The 17,080-nt window shown below is 36.3% G+C and overlaps 1 protein-coding gene across 1 annotated transcript in view; it reads right to left on the bottom strand.

Annotated features, from left to right (window-relative positions):
• The window catches only part of LOC150077761 (diacylglycerol kinase theta-like), a 517,440-nt gene that overhangs the window by 45,616 nt on the left and 454,744 nt on the right, over positions 1–17,080 (bottom strand). The window contains exons 15-16 of the mRNA XM_090385344.1: positions 16,314–16,438; positions 1,240–1,497 (exon numbers count right to left, since the gene is read on the bottom strand). Of these exons, the coding sequence (XP_090241470.1) occupies positions 1,240–1,497; positions 16,314–16,438 (383 nt within the window). The remainder of the gene's footprint in view (positions 1–1,239; positions 1,498–16,313; positions 16,439–17,080) is intronic.

Genomic DNA, 17,080 nt, shown 5'->3' with positions numbered 1-17,080 from the left:
CCGAATATTTGACCACGGCAGGACTGAAACTTCTCGAGCACCCTCCCTACAGTCCAGACCTTGCTCCCTGCGACTTTGCACTGTTCCCGCATGTGAAAATGAAGCTAAAAGGGAGGCGGTTTTCCAGTGATGAGGACCTTCTATGGGCTTGGGACAACGAGTGTGCTTTACTCCCTAGTGAAACTTGGCAGAATTGGTTTAAAGATTGGTTTCGGAGGATGGAGAGGTGTATTGAATGTAGAGGAAATTACTTTGAAAAAATTAAATAAACAAAGATGTATTGCAAAACTTTCCTAGTACCCTTTGTATAAGTCACTGAAGTGACTAATGATTTCTAGTTTTATATATATATATATATATATAAAACTAGTTTTATCACAATCACACAAATGTTTGTAATTTTATTTACACTGATCCAGCTGAATACAATTAAGTACAAAGAACAGAACAAATTTAAAGTAGCTACCCAAAAGGATAACATGAATGGCAAGAAATCGAAGCATCGGGCCATCATCAAATTTTTGAAAGAAGGAAATAGAAGTTATTCAAAAATACACAAAAGTTATATAATGTAATGATGCCCTATTTTATGGTACATTTCTAAAGGCGAAAATTCCAGAAATGTACCATAAAAATGAATCTCTTGTTTTTAAGTTTGAAGGCCTGGTTATACAGGAGAGACATATTAAAGTGTCTACGACTGCCACAGAATGGAATATTTCTAAGGGGTCGGTACTGAACATCCTCCACAAACACTTTGCCATGTCAAATGTTGGTTCTTGCTGGGTGCCAAGAATGCTCACACAATTTCAGAAGTAGTACAGAGATAAAATTTGTTAGGAAAATTTACAAATGTGTGATGAAGATTCAAAAAGGTTTCTTTCAAGAATTTTTTAAGAGCTAAAATTCAACAGTTTGTTGAATTTTAGCACCAAAGAACCAACTTTTTCTCTTCCTTATTTATTCCTTCTAGAAGGGATTAAAATAAAAGTACTATAGATTCTAAAACCTTTTGTGTTTAGGGATTTCATAAAAGGTGGAAGGAGGAAGTGTTGCTTATTAGAAGCAAAAGACCAGGCAATTCATGAATTTCACAATGAGTTACTGTAAGAATGTCTTTCTTCAATTCAAATTTTGGTTTGCTTTGATTTAGTTATATACAGAAATGATATAAAATAATAAAACTTCTGTATTTAATATAATTTCTATTCATAAATTCATCTTTGTATAGTTTCTTACCTATCTAGTCTTATCTCCTCTGCATCAATGACATCTTTGAGCAGGGTTAAGGGATCTTCTCCCCCAGTATAGCCTGGTCCCCAGCGTAGCACCCTAGCCAAATCATTTCCTGTTCCCAAAGGAACTATAGCACAAGCAGGGGACTGACATTCTGAATCTTGTCCTACATTGTCTAAACACTGTAGCACCCAACCAACGGTGCCATCTCCTCCACACACCATGATTTTATAATCTCGAACATATCTGAACACATACAGCCTATAGAAAAGAAACAAAGTTAATAAAACAATGCGGAGCCAATTTTATACTGATCATAATTTCCTTTCTAAAGAAATTATAATCGACAACAGTAATACAAATCAGCTTTATTTTATTTACTGAAGCAATAAATTTCAAAAGGTCCTTTCTACGAACAAATTGAACTGTCCTATTATGTCTTTGTTCATAAAATTAAAAACTGTATGGGTAGCAGTAACCCCAGATTAACCTACCAACTATGTAGTACTACACTCAGGATAGTGGAAAATGAAAAAGACATGGGGTAATTGTGCAGTCAGATATGAAGTTTTCCGAGCAGTGCAGACAGGCTGCCAGGACAGCTCGTGGGATTTTGTCAATGATATAGAGGAATTTTGCTAGCAGGGATAAGAAGATGATTATACTATTGCATAAAGCAATAGTCAAGCCACATCTTCAGTACTGCAAAGAGGTCTGGAGGTCTCATTTTAGGAAGGATGTAGCAAGGAAGGACAACAAGCTTGGTGAAGGGAATAAAGAGGTGCTCTTACCAAGAAGAGCTTCAGTTCTGCAAATTGCAGCATCTTTCCTATTTTCCTACTCTGGAGATAGGCACCTGTGAGGTATTTAAGGCATTGAATGGTTTGGGCAAACTCAATGCTAGTGGGATTCTTTCTCTTGCTCACATTACATGAGGTAGCCATAAATTAAAGCTGAGAATGGATAGTTGCAGAATAGATGTGCGGAAGTTTGCCTTTAGCTAGTGAGTGGTTGATTGCTGGAACAAACTTCCATCTGTTGTTGTGGAAGTTGATAGCTTAAATAAATTCGAAGAAGAATTAGACAAACTACCGGAGGGAATGGATAGTGAAGTAAGAGGTTTTTTTTCTTTCTGATGCCGTATAAGTTTGCTTTCTTGCATGAGTTACCAAACATTTGCTAGTAGAGATAAAGATGTCATAATCCCATTATATAAGTCTATTGTTAGACCACACTTGAAATACTGTGTATGGAGACTGCACCTAAAAAAAAGACATCAAGCTTCTTGAAAGGGTCCAATGACAGGTAACTCGCCTAGTGAGATCAGCAAAAGGGTGTCCGCATGAGGAAAAACTTCGAATATGTGGGTTGCACAGCTTGGAAACTAGGCACCTTAGAGGAGACTTGATTGAGGTGTTTAAGGCCCTGAGCAGCAAAAGTAAAATTAACGAGGACAAAATTTTCATGGTTATAAATTATTCTAGAACTAGGGGCCACAAATTCAAGTTATGGGAGAAGTTCAGACTGGACTGTAGGAAGTTTTATTTTAGCCATCACATTATAAATTACTGGAATAAGTTACCTATATGGGTGATTGAGGATGACAGTTTGGGAAAATTCAAGGTCAGCTGTATAGCAACTTTCAGGAGGAGGGAAACGCATAGGTTGTCTGTTTCCTTTTCTTTTATTAATTTTATATACTATTTTACTTGTGTTTTTTTTTTTTTTTTTTGGCTGGTGCAGTATTAACTCCGGGGGCTCACATCTGGTGAGTATTGGCTTGACACACCTAGGATCCTGAGCTGGATATCATCTTTCTTCTCTTTCTTGGTGATTCCCTTCTACTTTTATCTCTCTCAGGGTAACTCGGGAAATGTTTTTTTTTTTTGGTTAGTGCAGCATAAGCCTCAGGCTTCCTTGCACCATATAGCTAATAATAATAATAATAATAAAAGCCTTAGGCTTCCTTGCACCATATGGCCATTACTAATACTAACTACATTTAAATATTCTGAGGTTTGCAGCAATTGGGTGCTCATTCATTGTTTAGATTGAGGAAGTGGAATGTAACTTGTTTTTTTAAGAGCTAAAGTTCAACATTATAACTAATTCTATCATATGTGTGTTGCACCCAAGCAGTACTTTGAAAAAAAAAAAAAATAATGAAGAGAAGTTCCTTCTTATATGTAAAGTTATCAATTTCAAGGTACATTGGACATCATAGTCCTTTTATTAAATATTAACTAATAATATTAGTGCAAATTACATACGTAGTGTAAAGGCATCATTTAGATTTTATCTCACATTGTGGCTACCTTCACAATGAGATACTAGGTATTGTACTACTTCAAATAAATAACGCTTCTCTAGTAGAGGAGACAACTGTTATTTATTCTCAGTGGGCAGGCGGGTACCCTGATAATGCAGACATGCCATCACGGTTGCGAAGTTAACTCCACAATATGAGAGATGTCAAATGGTGAAGATAATAATAATACGTTGAAGACTAAATGCACAAGGAATAAAGTGTTATGGGTAGAAATTAACTATATAATATTGGTGTAAGAAAAGCATAATTTATTTTAAGTAGTGCAATACCTGGTATCTTGTTGTGAAGGTAGCCACAATATGAGATAAAATTTAAACGATGCCATTACACTACGTATGTAGTTAAACTTATGGGTAAACTATGGTGTTTTACACCAATATTATATAGCTAATTTCTATTCATAACATATTATGCCTTGTGCATTTAGTCTTCAACATATTAAATATTAACTTAGAACTTACACATGCCAAATTTCCAGGGTGACTATTTTTGAACAAAGCTCTGCCCGAATACAAACCAATATCAGAACACAATGGCAACATCTGTGGCTAAAAGGTAGCATGTTATTATCCGTCGGCAAATTCATAAGGCATGTGATACTGTAGCCATGCTCTGTGTATTCTATAGAAATATAGATTTGTAGATATTCCATAGACACCCTCTTGGGAATCATTTTGAGTGATAATGAACAACCTAGATTTAGCATGCTGGAAATTACAGAAAACTATAATCATGAAGCTTTCACAAAATTTCTGCTATTCTTTCTTTCTTCAGCAAATCTGAAGGAGGATATAAATTTCTCTGAAAGCATTATAGTTTTTCTATAATTTCAGAATGGTGACACATCTAAGTTATTCATCATGGTTTTCCCAATCACAAAGGATTTTTCTATAGAACAATGAGAAACTTGAGAAAATGTATCAAAAGAAAAAGGTTAATTTCTTACTTCAGAAATTCCACAAGATTCTAGTTCTAAAATTTAAAACTGTATTTACTTGGATTATCTTCAATTTCTTTCATGCCACTTTCTCCATTTTACAACAAAAACAACAACGATAAATAAATAATGATGAAAACAGTGCTGTAGTCATAAAATTAGCAGAAGGTATACTCTATGAACGTTATGAAAAGCAGAGAGCATATGGCATATACTATTAATAAAATAATAAGAGGAGTTTACCTCAATATATACATATATACCTATTTATATACTCATTTCCAATAGTTCGATTTTCTTAAATACTGGTGTTTTTTACATATAGGTATTATTGTTAATACAATACTGGTCTTTAAGCTAGCCTTATCTCAGTTATCTTAATTTCCCATGGCCTATACATTTAGGATTTAGAAGCTTATTGCGTATTGCTAAAGAAATTTTCATAATTATTGATGAAAATTTTTTTTATATATCTGTAACAATAGCAATGTAATTATCAATACTATTTTATAACTATATGATATTATTTATACAATTTTATAAATTTTTGTATTACATCACGTGGACGTCAATCCCCTACTTCATCGGGGGCTTTGAGTGGATTGACGGCCCACTCGATGTAATGCATTTTTTACTTACTCGTTTCTGTTTATACTTAAATGTTATTTTTATGTTTTATATATTACAAAGAAATAAACTGTCAATTATTAGATTGGTGTTGTGGATATGTGTCATTAATGCTATTGTAGTACTTATTAATTAAACATTATATACACATTGGTTGAACTACGGCATGATCCTATTTATTTTTGGATTTGTGTTTGTTGTGCAATTTATATTTTGGATGGAAGGCATTGGGGCCTAACGGTGCTACTTTGGAATTTGGTGTGCTAGCAGCAGCTGGTTCACCTATTTGCCTATATACAGGGTGTCTCAAAAATACTGGTACAAATGTTTAGGGGAGGTAGGTAACATCAAGGAATGTGAATCACATAGGAACCCATAACCGGAAACATCACCGTAAGTCGGTACACGGCGCTGTTCATCAGTTCGCAAGAGGGAAAATTTCTAGTTTACTCATTCAAGCAGTAGTCGCCACACGAAGAGCTTGCATCCATATACCAACTGTGAGTTGGCAGACATGCACCTAGTGTATGGGTTGGCAGAGGGCCCACAAGGTGTGTGCCTCCAAGCGACACAACATCGCTTCGCAATAAATGTGTGGGCAGGTATGGTCGGTGACTAATTAGTCGGTCCATACCTGTTACCATGCCGAATGAACTCTGCTAAATATCGGATCTTTCTTGAACAAGTTCTACCAGGGTTACTTGATGAAGTTCCAGCAAATGTGAGATGCAACATTCGGTTTCAACATGACAGGGTACCTGCCCATTATGGAAGGTGTGTTCGTGACCATTTGAACAGGCGTTTTGGACGTCGATGGATTGGCCGTGGTGGACCCGTTGCCTGACCCCACGCTCACCTGATTTATCGCGCCTTGATTTCTTTCTGTGGGGGGGCCTCAAACCTATTGTGTATGGATCGCCTGTGGAGACGGAAATGGATCTCGTGGCGAGACTCGTCTGCGCTGCTGCTACTGTCAAATAAACTCCGGGTGTGTTCAACTGTGTCCGCCAATCCATGCTGCGTCGGTGTCACGCATCCGTCGCGTCTCATGGTGGAACCTTCCAGAATCTATTGTAACATCATGAAATGCATCCATCTTGTACTCCATTGTTAATATTATGTCAAATAAATGTTTGCCACTAATTAGTGTTGTGTCATTTTTGCTTCTTGTGCCTCTGCTACTACTTTCCCGTGACGTTTCCGTTTATGGGCTCCTATGCGATTGACATTCCTTTAGAAGTTACCTACCTCCCCTAAACGTTTGTACCAATGTTTTTGAGACACCCTATATATATATATATACTTCCGAGGACGGAAAATCGTTTTGAATATTTTCGTTAGATTCTTTTAATTGCGTTAATTTGATTTTTAATTGTTTTAAATTGATTTGAATTGTGTTAAATTGATTATTCAATTATTTATATTTTACTTTAATGTACCGGTAAGTTGTCGGTTTTTTTCGTTTTAATTTCTGGAGGGTATCATATGGAAGTGTTCTACGTACTATATTGAGGTAAACTCCTCTTATTATTTTACTAATATATATATATATATATATATATATATATATTAAAAATAATAAAACTGTAAGTATTGCCCAAGAATCAAATTCTAATAAATTTATTTTTTAACTTTCAGTAAATATTTTAATAATATTGTTTTTTCAAGTCTTTCAAAAACAAGAAGGTATACCCTATTCACCTAAAAAAAAATCCAGAGGGTATACACCATATATCCTCCACTACAGCCCTGGATGAAAATACAAGAGGTCCTTGCTAAATGCTGTGATTTCATTCCTGAAAACAATGTTAACTGGAGTTAAACTTATGGGAAAAAGGGAATACATTCCTTGATCCTTGGTATGCCATCTGAGACTAACTATCTTTTCTTACATTTAACTAATGCCCCATTGCAAAGAAACACTAAATAATATTTCAAAGCACTTTATTACATCACTTTATTATACCAAAGAGCTAACTTTTAAGAATAAACATTGTTTATTCTTATAAGCTGTTTGATCAAGAAAACCATGGCTAGTCATCAGGTAGGCCTATCCTAAGTTAAGAGCAAGTTACTAACTTAGTTTTCTTGCAGGCTGCCACTATCCACCTTATATACATCTAGGCCAATAACTATTATTATCACTGAGAAATAACAAAACTTCATTAGCTTTAATAGGTATGGTAGCTACTGTTATAAAGTATTTGGGGATCAGTGCCATTGACACAATAGGCACATCTTCATTTTAGTATTACCACAAGGGCTGTTTCCTACCTACAACTTCTTGCTAAAGTTTCTCATGTTTATATGTAGAAAGGAGGTGTTTGAGAAAATAACACAACAATGTATTATATTTTTCTGTTATGACTATCTGGGAACATTTCTGTCCTTCCCGTGACAGTGATAGAGCTTGGACTCATTAGAAAGAACTATATTTACAAACAAATCGATCTAAAGTAACTAATATTGGTTTTAATTGAATAAGATAACCCATTAGGTGAATCTGCTCTTCATTAAGAATTCAAACCTATTTGGGATACTCATCAGACAAACAAATAGCCTCAATTAGCAAACTTGTGTTGAGCAGTGAATAAATGTATTGATTCTAAATGAGTGTTAATCGGTGTGTAGAAGAAAAACCGAATGAAATGGATTTAACATAACTCTTATTACTAGGCTGCACTGGTCCAGTGCAACATTTCAGTAAAGAAGTGTGATGCTATTTCAATGCAAGTACTGAAATAGCTTGAGAAAATAATGCAACACTGTGTTACATTTTTCTGTTGTAACTGCCTAGGAGATATTTTTGGTTTCCCTTCCATGACAGTTACAGAGCTACAGCTCTTTGGAAAGAACCAGATTTATCCAATCATGGGAGGAGGAAAAAAAAAAAAAAAAAAGTGTCCCCAGACAGTCAGTAGAGAAAAATAGTTCCCCACTTCTTTACCTGAACCGAAATAGTGCCCCACTTCTTTACTAAAAGGAGGCGTTTTTCACATAAACAATCATTGATTTAATAATGGTATGCATAGTAATACTTCAGCTGACATAAACATTTCCCATTTGTTTTATATTTGGATTCCAAAAAAAATATCTGATGAAAACATAATTCAGGGATGGGCCACCCTGAGTGTCAATGTTTAAGGGGCACCTGAAACTTACATACACACATGAAGAAAATTTTAAAGGGGGTGCCAAATTGCAATTGGCACCCAAGCGCCACACACCCTAGGAATGCCACCGACACAATTAGATAATTTTCAGTCAATGATGTGTAGGTTGTTGTAAAGTTTTAGGTGCATCAGCAACTTAGTCCATATTGTGCCAGTATGAGTACTGTGTTTGTACATGGTGTCCCAAAAGTAGTGAACTCATTTTTGATTGAGATATTTCTTTAAATTATAGTGATAAATCTTTTATTTTTGTTTCATGTTGTTGGTGTGAAATTGGAGTTTTAATATGAATAGATGGAATAACAAAAAATGTGCTGCCATTGTTGAATTGTATTTCATCAATGGGCTTAGCAATGTGAAAGGTGCATGCATACAGGCAAAAATTTAATGTACGCAAAGTTCCCTCAAAACATGAAAAACAATGTGTTGACCAGTTTCATGCTTGTTGAAATGTAGGCAACAAACCACACTCTGGATATCCATGATCCTCATATCATGAAAGAAAAATCGAAGAAGCCTGTAGTTCAATGTTAAAAAGTCCACAGAAATCAATATGATGTTGTTCTCAAGAAATTGCCATACCCAGATCATCTGGAACGTACCAACCGTGTGGTACTACACTTAGGGTGGTACAATGCAGACAGGCTGCAAGAACAATGATATACAGGAATTTTGCTAGCAGGGAAAAGGAGGTAATTGTCCCTCTGTATAAGGCAATGGTCAGGCCATGCCTTGAGTACTGCATACAGGTTTGGAGGCCTCATTTTAGGAAGGATGTAGATTTGCTTGAGCATGTACAGAGAAGGGCAACTAAGGGATCCTCTTACCAAGAGAGGCTTAAGTTCTGCAAATTGCAGCACCTGGAGACTAGGCACCTGCAAGGTGATCTGATTGAGGTGTATAAGGACTTGAATGGGTTGAGCATGGTGAATTCTGATGGGATTCTTCCACTTGTTCAGATTACGAGCCTAAGGGGGCATAAATTCAAATCGAGGAAAGACAGCTGTAGGACAAATGTGTAGAAATTTGCCTTTAGCCAGCGGGTGGTTAATTGCAGGAACAAACTTTCATCTGTCATTGTGGAAGTTGATAGGCTAAAATGAATTTAAGTAGGAACTGGACAAACATTTAGAGGGAATGGTTGTGTGAATTATTATTATTTATTTTTTTTTTGGATGATGCTACATAAGTTCATATGCTTGCTTTCTTGCATCACATGCCACGATTACTATTACTATCTATGCAAAGAATGTTAACAAAGGACATACACTCATATCCTTACAAGGTTCAATTAGTCCAGCAATTATTGCCTACTGACCATACAAAAAGGTTACAGTTTGCAAATGAGTTCCTGGCCCTAGCAAAAGGACCACAGTTTTTCAAAAATCTTTTGAGGGCTGAGGAGGCATACTTCCACTTAAGTGGGTTTTTGTAAACAAACAAAACTGCCATTTTTGGGTGATGGTCTGGCTTATGTTACCCATTTATGAACTAATTCAATATAAAAGTTCGGTGAAACACAAGCAGTTGCTCTTGACATCTCAAAGACTTTTGATCGTGTTTGGCATAAAGGTCTTCTAAACAAGCTTCCATCTTATGGTTTACTAACTGCTTTTTGTAATTGGTTATCCAGTTTTCTCTCTGATCGCTCACTGAGGGTGATGGTAGATGGCTCTCTGTCTTCTAACTTCTCCACTAATGCTGGCGTCTCCCAAGGTTCAGTTCTTTCCCCCACCCTTTTCCTCTTGTATATTAATGACCTTCTTCCATTGACTGGAAATCCTATCCATAGTTTTGCCGATGATAGCACATTGCATTCCACTTTCCATTTTGAGAAACCTTGCCCTGCTCAATCAGCTTCAACTTCTCAAAAATCTGCTACCAATTCCTTCTCAAAAATCTGCTACCAATTCCTTAAATGCTGATCTCCAGGTAATTCTCCAGGGGCAAAGACAACTTAGTTGATTTCAATCCTTCTAAAACTCAGTCTTGTCTTATATCTCGCAAAAAGGATTCTTCTGCTCCTATGCTTATCTTTGGTGACACTCTGATTTCTAGGCAAAATGATATATTTCTTTTGGGGATTACCTGACTTCTAATCTCTCTTGGCACGAGCACACTACAAATATTGCTTCCTCTGCATCTAAAAAACTTGTTTTCTCTTTTGCTCTCAGCGTTACTTTTCTTCCAAACAGCTGTTCACTCTGTACAAATCGCAAATCCGACCTATCATGGAATATTGTTCCCACATTTGGGTGGTGTTCCCAAAACATTTCTCAGGCTTCTTGATTCTGTTCAGAAGAGGGCAGTTAGGTTAATTAATGATTCATCTCTAACAGAGTCTCTCCACTCGCTGTCTCATAGACATACTGTTTCTGCAGCAGGCCTCTTCTACAGATACTTCCATGGGCACTGTTTTTCTGTAGCTTCTATAATTCCCACTCCTCTTTTAAAACAGTCTGAACACATGCCGCCACCAGTCAACATCCATTTACTGTCCAACTTCAAATTCACAGAACCATCTTTTCATCTTCCTCGTTTATTCATTGAACTGCCATTTTCTGGAACAACCTTCCTTCATACATATTTCCTGAAAATTACAGTCTACAGAAGTTCAAGTCCAATGTCAACAAATATCTTCTTTCGTCTTCTCAGCCTCCAACCCAAGCATTGTACTTTGTACTAAGTACTATAGGTTCTAATACCTCTCGTGTTTGGGGTTTACATAAAAAAAAAAAAAAAAAAAAAAATTTTTTTTGGGGACAAGAACAACCAAAAGAAGTTAAACCAAGGCCACTTCTTGATGTGCAGGTGACTATATGGTGTGGTGTTAAGACTCATCGAGCACTTGGACCTTTCTTTTTTGAAAGGTCCAAGTGATAAATGATATTGCCTAACATTAATAACTTTTCTGCAGCCACTGATGGAAGATGAAAACAGGGAGGAAAATATGGTTCCAGAGACATTCCCAATGAGTCACACATCCAGAGGGGGAAAAAAAAAATTTGAATTACCCAGAGAGAAAAGAGAGAGAGAGTCAGAAGTAGAAGGGAATCACCAAGAAAGAGAAGAATGATGATATCCAACTCAGGACCCTGGGTGTGCCAAGCGTATACTCACCAGATGCGAGTCCCTGGGGTTATTTACTTGTTTCATGATGACACCCAGCAGCTATTTGAAATCCCCAGAAACTTGCTCTCTAGGCTGCTGCTCATTACAATAGAAGCAGTGCAAGAATCACTTTCACCTCTTCCTGCAGCTACTGTTAATCTTTTAGTCTGTGAATCCCACCAAGCTAGCAGCTTTCCTACCTACCTAACACTGCCTCGATAGCATCAGCAAATATTCTTATACCCTTTGACTGATGATATATTAAGGATTCCTTATGTACTGTGATGTAGCAACTAGATCATAAGTATAGCGTAGCTTAATTTTCAGCACTCACCTCATAGTAATCTGCTTGGTTTGATGAAACTTATAACAGGGACGGAGTAGTTATGCAACTTTTAAATTCTGATTAATAGCTATTCATAACTTAGTGTAATTATGAATTTTAAAAATTAAAAATTATGAGCTTTAAAGCGTTTTAAAATTTGCCTAAGAAAGGAAAGTGCACATTCCATTCTATAGCTGTCTTATTAAATTCATGTATTAAAAATTAAAAAGTTGCTCATGCATGGCTAATAGCCATGCATGAGCAATTTTCGAAACCTCAGTTAGCTTTAGTGGAAAGAGAAGAACATGCAAAGTATGTTATATACTGGTTAAGTTCCCGAACTTCAGGGGCTCACATCTGGTGAGTATGGGCTTGGCACACCGAGGGTCCTGAGCTGGATATCATCATTATTAGCATTAGCATTAGTAGAGGCATTTGATGCAAGAAAGCAAGCTTATGCAGCATCAGCCAAAAAAAAAAAAAAAACCCACTTCCACTTCACCCCTCTGTTCGTTCAAAATACCTGTCCAGCTGAGCCTTAAACTTATTTAGGCTATCAACCTCCACCACAAGGGATGGAAGTCTGTTCCACCAACCAACCACCCGCTGGCTAAAGGCAAATTTCCGCACGTCTATCCTACATCTGTCTTTCCTCAATTTGAATTTATGCCCTCTCAGGTGATTTTTCTGAGCTAGAGGAAGAATCCCATCAGCATTGAGCATGCTTAAACCATTCAAGGCTTTATACACCTCTATCAGATCACCTTGCTGGTGCCTAGTCTCCAGACACTGTAATTTGCAAAACTTAAGCCTTTCTTCGTAAGCGTACCCCTTTGTTCCATTCACTAATCTTGTTGCCCTTCTCTGTACTCGTTCCAGCAGCTCTACATCCTTCTTGAAATGAGGCCTCAGACCTGTATACAGTACTCTAGGTGTGGCCTGACCATTGCCTTATACAATGGAATAATCACCTCCTTATCCCTGCTGGAAAAATTCCTGTATATCATTGACAATACTCCATGAGCTACTCTTGCAGCCCGTCTGCACTGCTCAGAGAACTTCATATCTGCCTGCACAACCACCCCCAAGTCCCTTTCATTCGCTACCACTGTCAGTGTAGTACCACAGAGTTGATACGTTGCTCTGGGGTTGCTGTTTCCCATGTGTAGTACTTTACATTTGTCAATGTTAAACTTCATTTGCCACCTCTCAGCCCATCTGCTCAACCTTTCTAGATCCTGTTGCAGCAGCATAGTGTCAGTAGTGTCCTTGACAACCCTGCCAACCTTTGTATCGTCTGCAAACTTGGACATTAAGCTTGATATACCATCATCAATATCATTTATAAATACAGAAAACAATAATGGACCCAACACTGAGCCCTGAGGGACTCCACTAATAACATTAGTCCACGATGAGCAGTGTCCATTGATTACCACTCTCTGTCTTCTCCCCCTCAACCATCCCTTTATCCATAGCAGCAATTTGCCTCCAATGTCACACTGCTCCAATTTGTGTAGCAGTCTTCCATGCGCAACAGTATCAAAAGCCTTTCTAAGATCCAAGTATATAATATCAAAGTTATTCCCTGCATCCAGTTCTTTTGTGACTACATCATAGTATCCAATCAAGTTGGTCAGGCAAGACTTCCCCTTAACAAAACCATGCTGTGTCTGAGCTATAACTGAAGTCTTGTCTAAATGTTCCTGCAGTGCTTCTTTAACCAGTGCCTCCATTAATTTTCATTCCATTAATTTCCAGTCTATGGGTACCTACCCTGAGTCCAAGGAAGCTCTCATAATTATGGCTAAGGGTTTGCTTACTTCCTTTGCTGCCTCCTTTAATATAACTGGATAGATCCCATCCACCCCGGGTGCCTTTCTTGTGTTTATCTTCAACAGTTTCTCCTCCACTTTACTCCCAGTTATTTCAAGATTCTGTAGCTTACTGCTAGAGTTGAATACACCTCTGGCATTCCCCTTGCTGAATAACTCCGCATGTGTGAATGTCGATGCAAAATATTCATTTAGTTTGTTAGCTACCTGAGCAGGATCATCAACAGTTGACCCATCAATATCAAGTGGACCAATCTGATTCATCCCCTTCCTTCTAGAGTTTACATAAGTAAAGGACTCTTTGCTGTTTTTCTTTGCATCCCTTGCCAAGGATTTCTCGTAATCTGCCTTCGCCTGCCTAACCCCCTTTGTAACTTGGTTGCATATCAACTTGTATCTATCATAGGCTTCTGTGTCATGTGTTAATTTGTAAGTATCCCATGCATTTTTCTTCTCTGCCATATGCCTCATTAGTTCATCTGACATCCATTTTGGCCTAAACCTTGAACAATATTTCTTAGTTGGTATGTAAAGCCTAGTAGCTTCCAAGATAAGTTCTTTGAATGCTTCCCATTTTGAATTTGCTGTTGGTAACATCATCAGTTGGTCCCACTGTATAGAATTTAAATACTGTCTCAGTCCATCGTAGTCACCTTTACAGAAGCAATAACCCTTCCCTTTACCCCTAATGGTAGTTACCTCTTTGGGTAAATCCCACTTCAGCACACTGTGATCACTGCCACCTAGTGGTTCATTTATCTGCAGATTTTTAATGCATGAAGAATCACTGCTGATAATCAAATCAAGAGTATTACTCCCTCTAGTTGCCTCCCGAACATGCTGATGTTGAAAACAATCATCCAATAAATCCACAAAAGCCCTGCTAGTGTGTGAGTAACCAGCCCCCAAATTCCAGTCAATATCTGGGAAATTAAAATCTCCCATTATAAGACTCTCTTATTATTCTCCCCTATTATTCCAAATAGGGGAGAAGTTGATTGGAAAATTCATGTTTAATATGTTGAACGATGTGTGGCACTTAAACCACTCAATGACGAGAGCATCATTTTGAAGAATTTTATAACTAGAATTCAGTTTAACTACTGTAATAGCTGAATCGATGCGTGGGTTATGATCACAAGATTAAACATGTTGTGTTAATTGTGTACTCGATAAATTAGATTTGAAGCTATTAAAGTGGTAGTAGGCATGTGTGTTAGAAATTTTTGAAGTCTCAAATTTAGCTGTTGTATTACCAATGTAACATGCTCGACAATCTGATTGACATCTAATCAAATATATATAATGTTATTATAATCCTGTGTCATATACTCATATGTTGTCCAGTATGAATTAAATTTAGAATCTAATTTATTATAAGATGTAAATATTAACTTAATATCTGTATTCTTAAAAATCTGTCAAAGCCGTCTAAGCATATTGTTGATGGTATGGAAGGATGATAAGGGGGTCTGTGTTTCTTATTCAAATGGTTATTAATGTTGTCAGGGCTATTAATACTATTATGGTCTTCAGTAATGGTTTCTTTTATTAGTTGTAATGGATATTTCCTATTGATAAATTTTTTAGTGAGGTATTGCAATTCTGTGGATAGATCTGCTTGTGTGTGACTACATTTAATAGCATTATATATCTGCTTATAAAGAACTGCTTTTTTGATGTATAGAAGATGGTGGTGTGAGTAGTAATGTAAGAACTTCCCTGTATGTGTGTTCTTCCTGTATATTTTGGTGCCTAAAATTGTACTGATTTTATATATAGTGAGATTTAGAAAATTTATTTTATTATTATTTAATTTTATTTATTTATTTAAATAAATAAATTAATTTATTTTTAATTAATTCATTAAAAATAAATTCTAGAAGTAGAAACAGCTTGTTCTTGTCAGCAACCAGTTGCTGACAAGAACTGGCTGAAAGTCCTCTTTTCCAATTTATACAGCCATTCTCCAATTTTCATATAAAAATCTTAATGGCATTGCTTTGAAAAATGTTTCTATATCATTTGAACTCATGATTTGGAGATTTTGTTTAGCCTTCAAGCTCTCCCAATCCCAGATTATTACCTCTGGGGCTTTCTCAAGGACAAAATATACTTTAACAAACCTAGAACCATTATGGCTCTCCAGGAAATCATTCAGAACATAATTCAGGAATTGGCAGTTGAACTTCCTGAGAAAGTGATGGTGAGTGTACTGACCCAAGTACAATGGCACACAGAGATTAAAGAGACAGGCATCTGCCTAATGTAATATTTCATACATAAATCTCCAAAGTGTTTACTTTCAACAAACATAGTAATTTGTCTTGTATTACATCATGTTCTTTCAGAATCTTTAAAACAAATCTGTTTACTAGTTTGGGTACACCCTTATCTGCATTCTGAAAAATCTGGAATAACTCATAGGGAACTTTACTCCTTTTGCCCGAGATCACCTATTTATATCTTGATTTAAGAGAACTTGAGAAATTCCTAAGGGAATTTCTAAAGTTCTCTTAGTTCTCTTTTGGTTAGTCCTCTTGTAGACCCAGACCTCTCCAAATGAGTGAAAAGTAGAAAAATCACTATACTGGGATGGAAGAGATATTAAGCAAGGCTCCCTGTATTTTCATTTTTTTTTAACTATGTGCAAATTATTTCTAACTGCTTTAATTATGAAATGCTGAATAAGTGATAACAGGAGGAGGATGATGGGGAAGAGGTAATAGTAATATCATACCCTGGCAAAGGTCCACCATTATCTAAGTCATATACTTGATAAGGATTCAGTAATTTCCTGAAGGAGGTTACGAGTTCTAAACCTTGGCATCCACCACTTTTCACATTAACAAACACCAAAAGAGGCTAGAGAGGATGAATAAATTAAAATGATAGTATGACAATTTGTTCACAGATATGGTTATTAATAAAAGAATTTCATTCTTTTAAAAATGATTAACTGAGAAATCTGAAATGAATAATAATAAATCATTACAGATGTAAATTCAAATGCAGATATCAAGACTTAAGACATGTTCTTTTATCTTTAGTAAAGGCATTTGAAATTCTACATTAAAATATGAAACTGAGGAACTGTTTAAGGACTGGTAAAGGCCTCTTCAACCTTTTTAGACCACTCCACAACTTCAAACAAAAATTCAAGGTACAAAAAACATGCAATTTATCTATTAACAATTTCAAAATATAAAAATGAAATGTGTCTAAACATAAAAATATTCTTACAGAATATTTTGATGTTTGCATTTTATTTAAAAAATCTTTAATGTGAAATCTGGCAGTGAACTTCATCACTACATATTTCCTCATACATATTCACTGAGAGACATTATGATATGGAGTGTTAATTGATTATAAAGAACAAAACAACAACTCACATTAAAAATTACATGCTAAAAGGGCGGATACAAAGATTCAAACCTACAGTAAAAACCAAACAAAATAAAAGGCAGTGATTCTGAAACCATACAGGTTCTATCATGAGGTCAA

The sequence above is a fragment of the Mastigoproctus giganteus genome, chromosome 11 (assembly GCF_048544385.1).
Source record: "Mastigoproctus giganteus isolate SK-2022 chromosome 11, ASM4854438v1, whole genome shotgun sequence".
NCBI classification, from domain to species: Eukaryota; Metazoa; Arthropoda; class Arachnida; order Uropygi; family Thelyphonidae; genus Mastigoproctus; species Mastigoproctus giganteus.
Note: the sequence above shows the minus strand (reverse complement) of the source record. Positions and strands in the feature narration are given on the sequence as shown.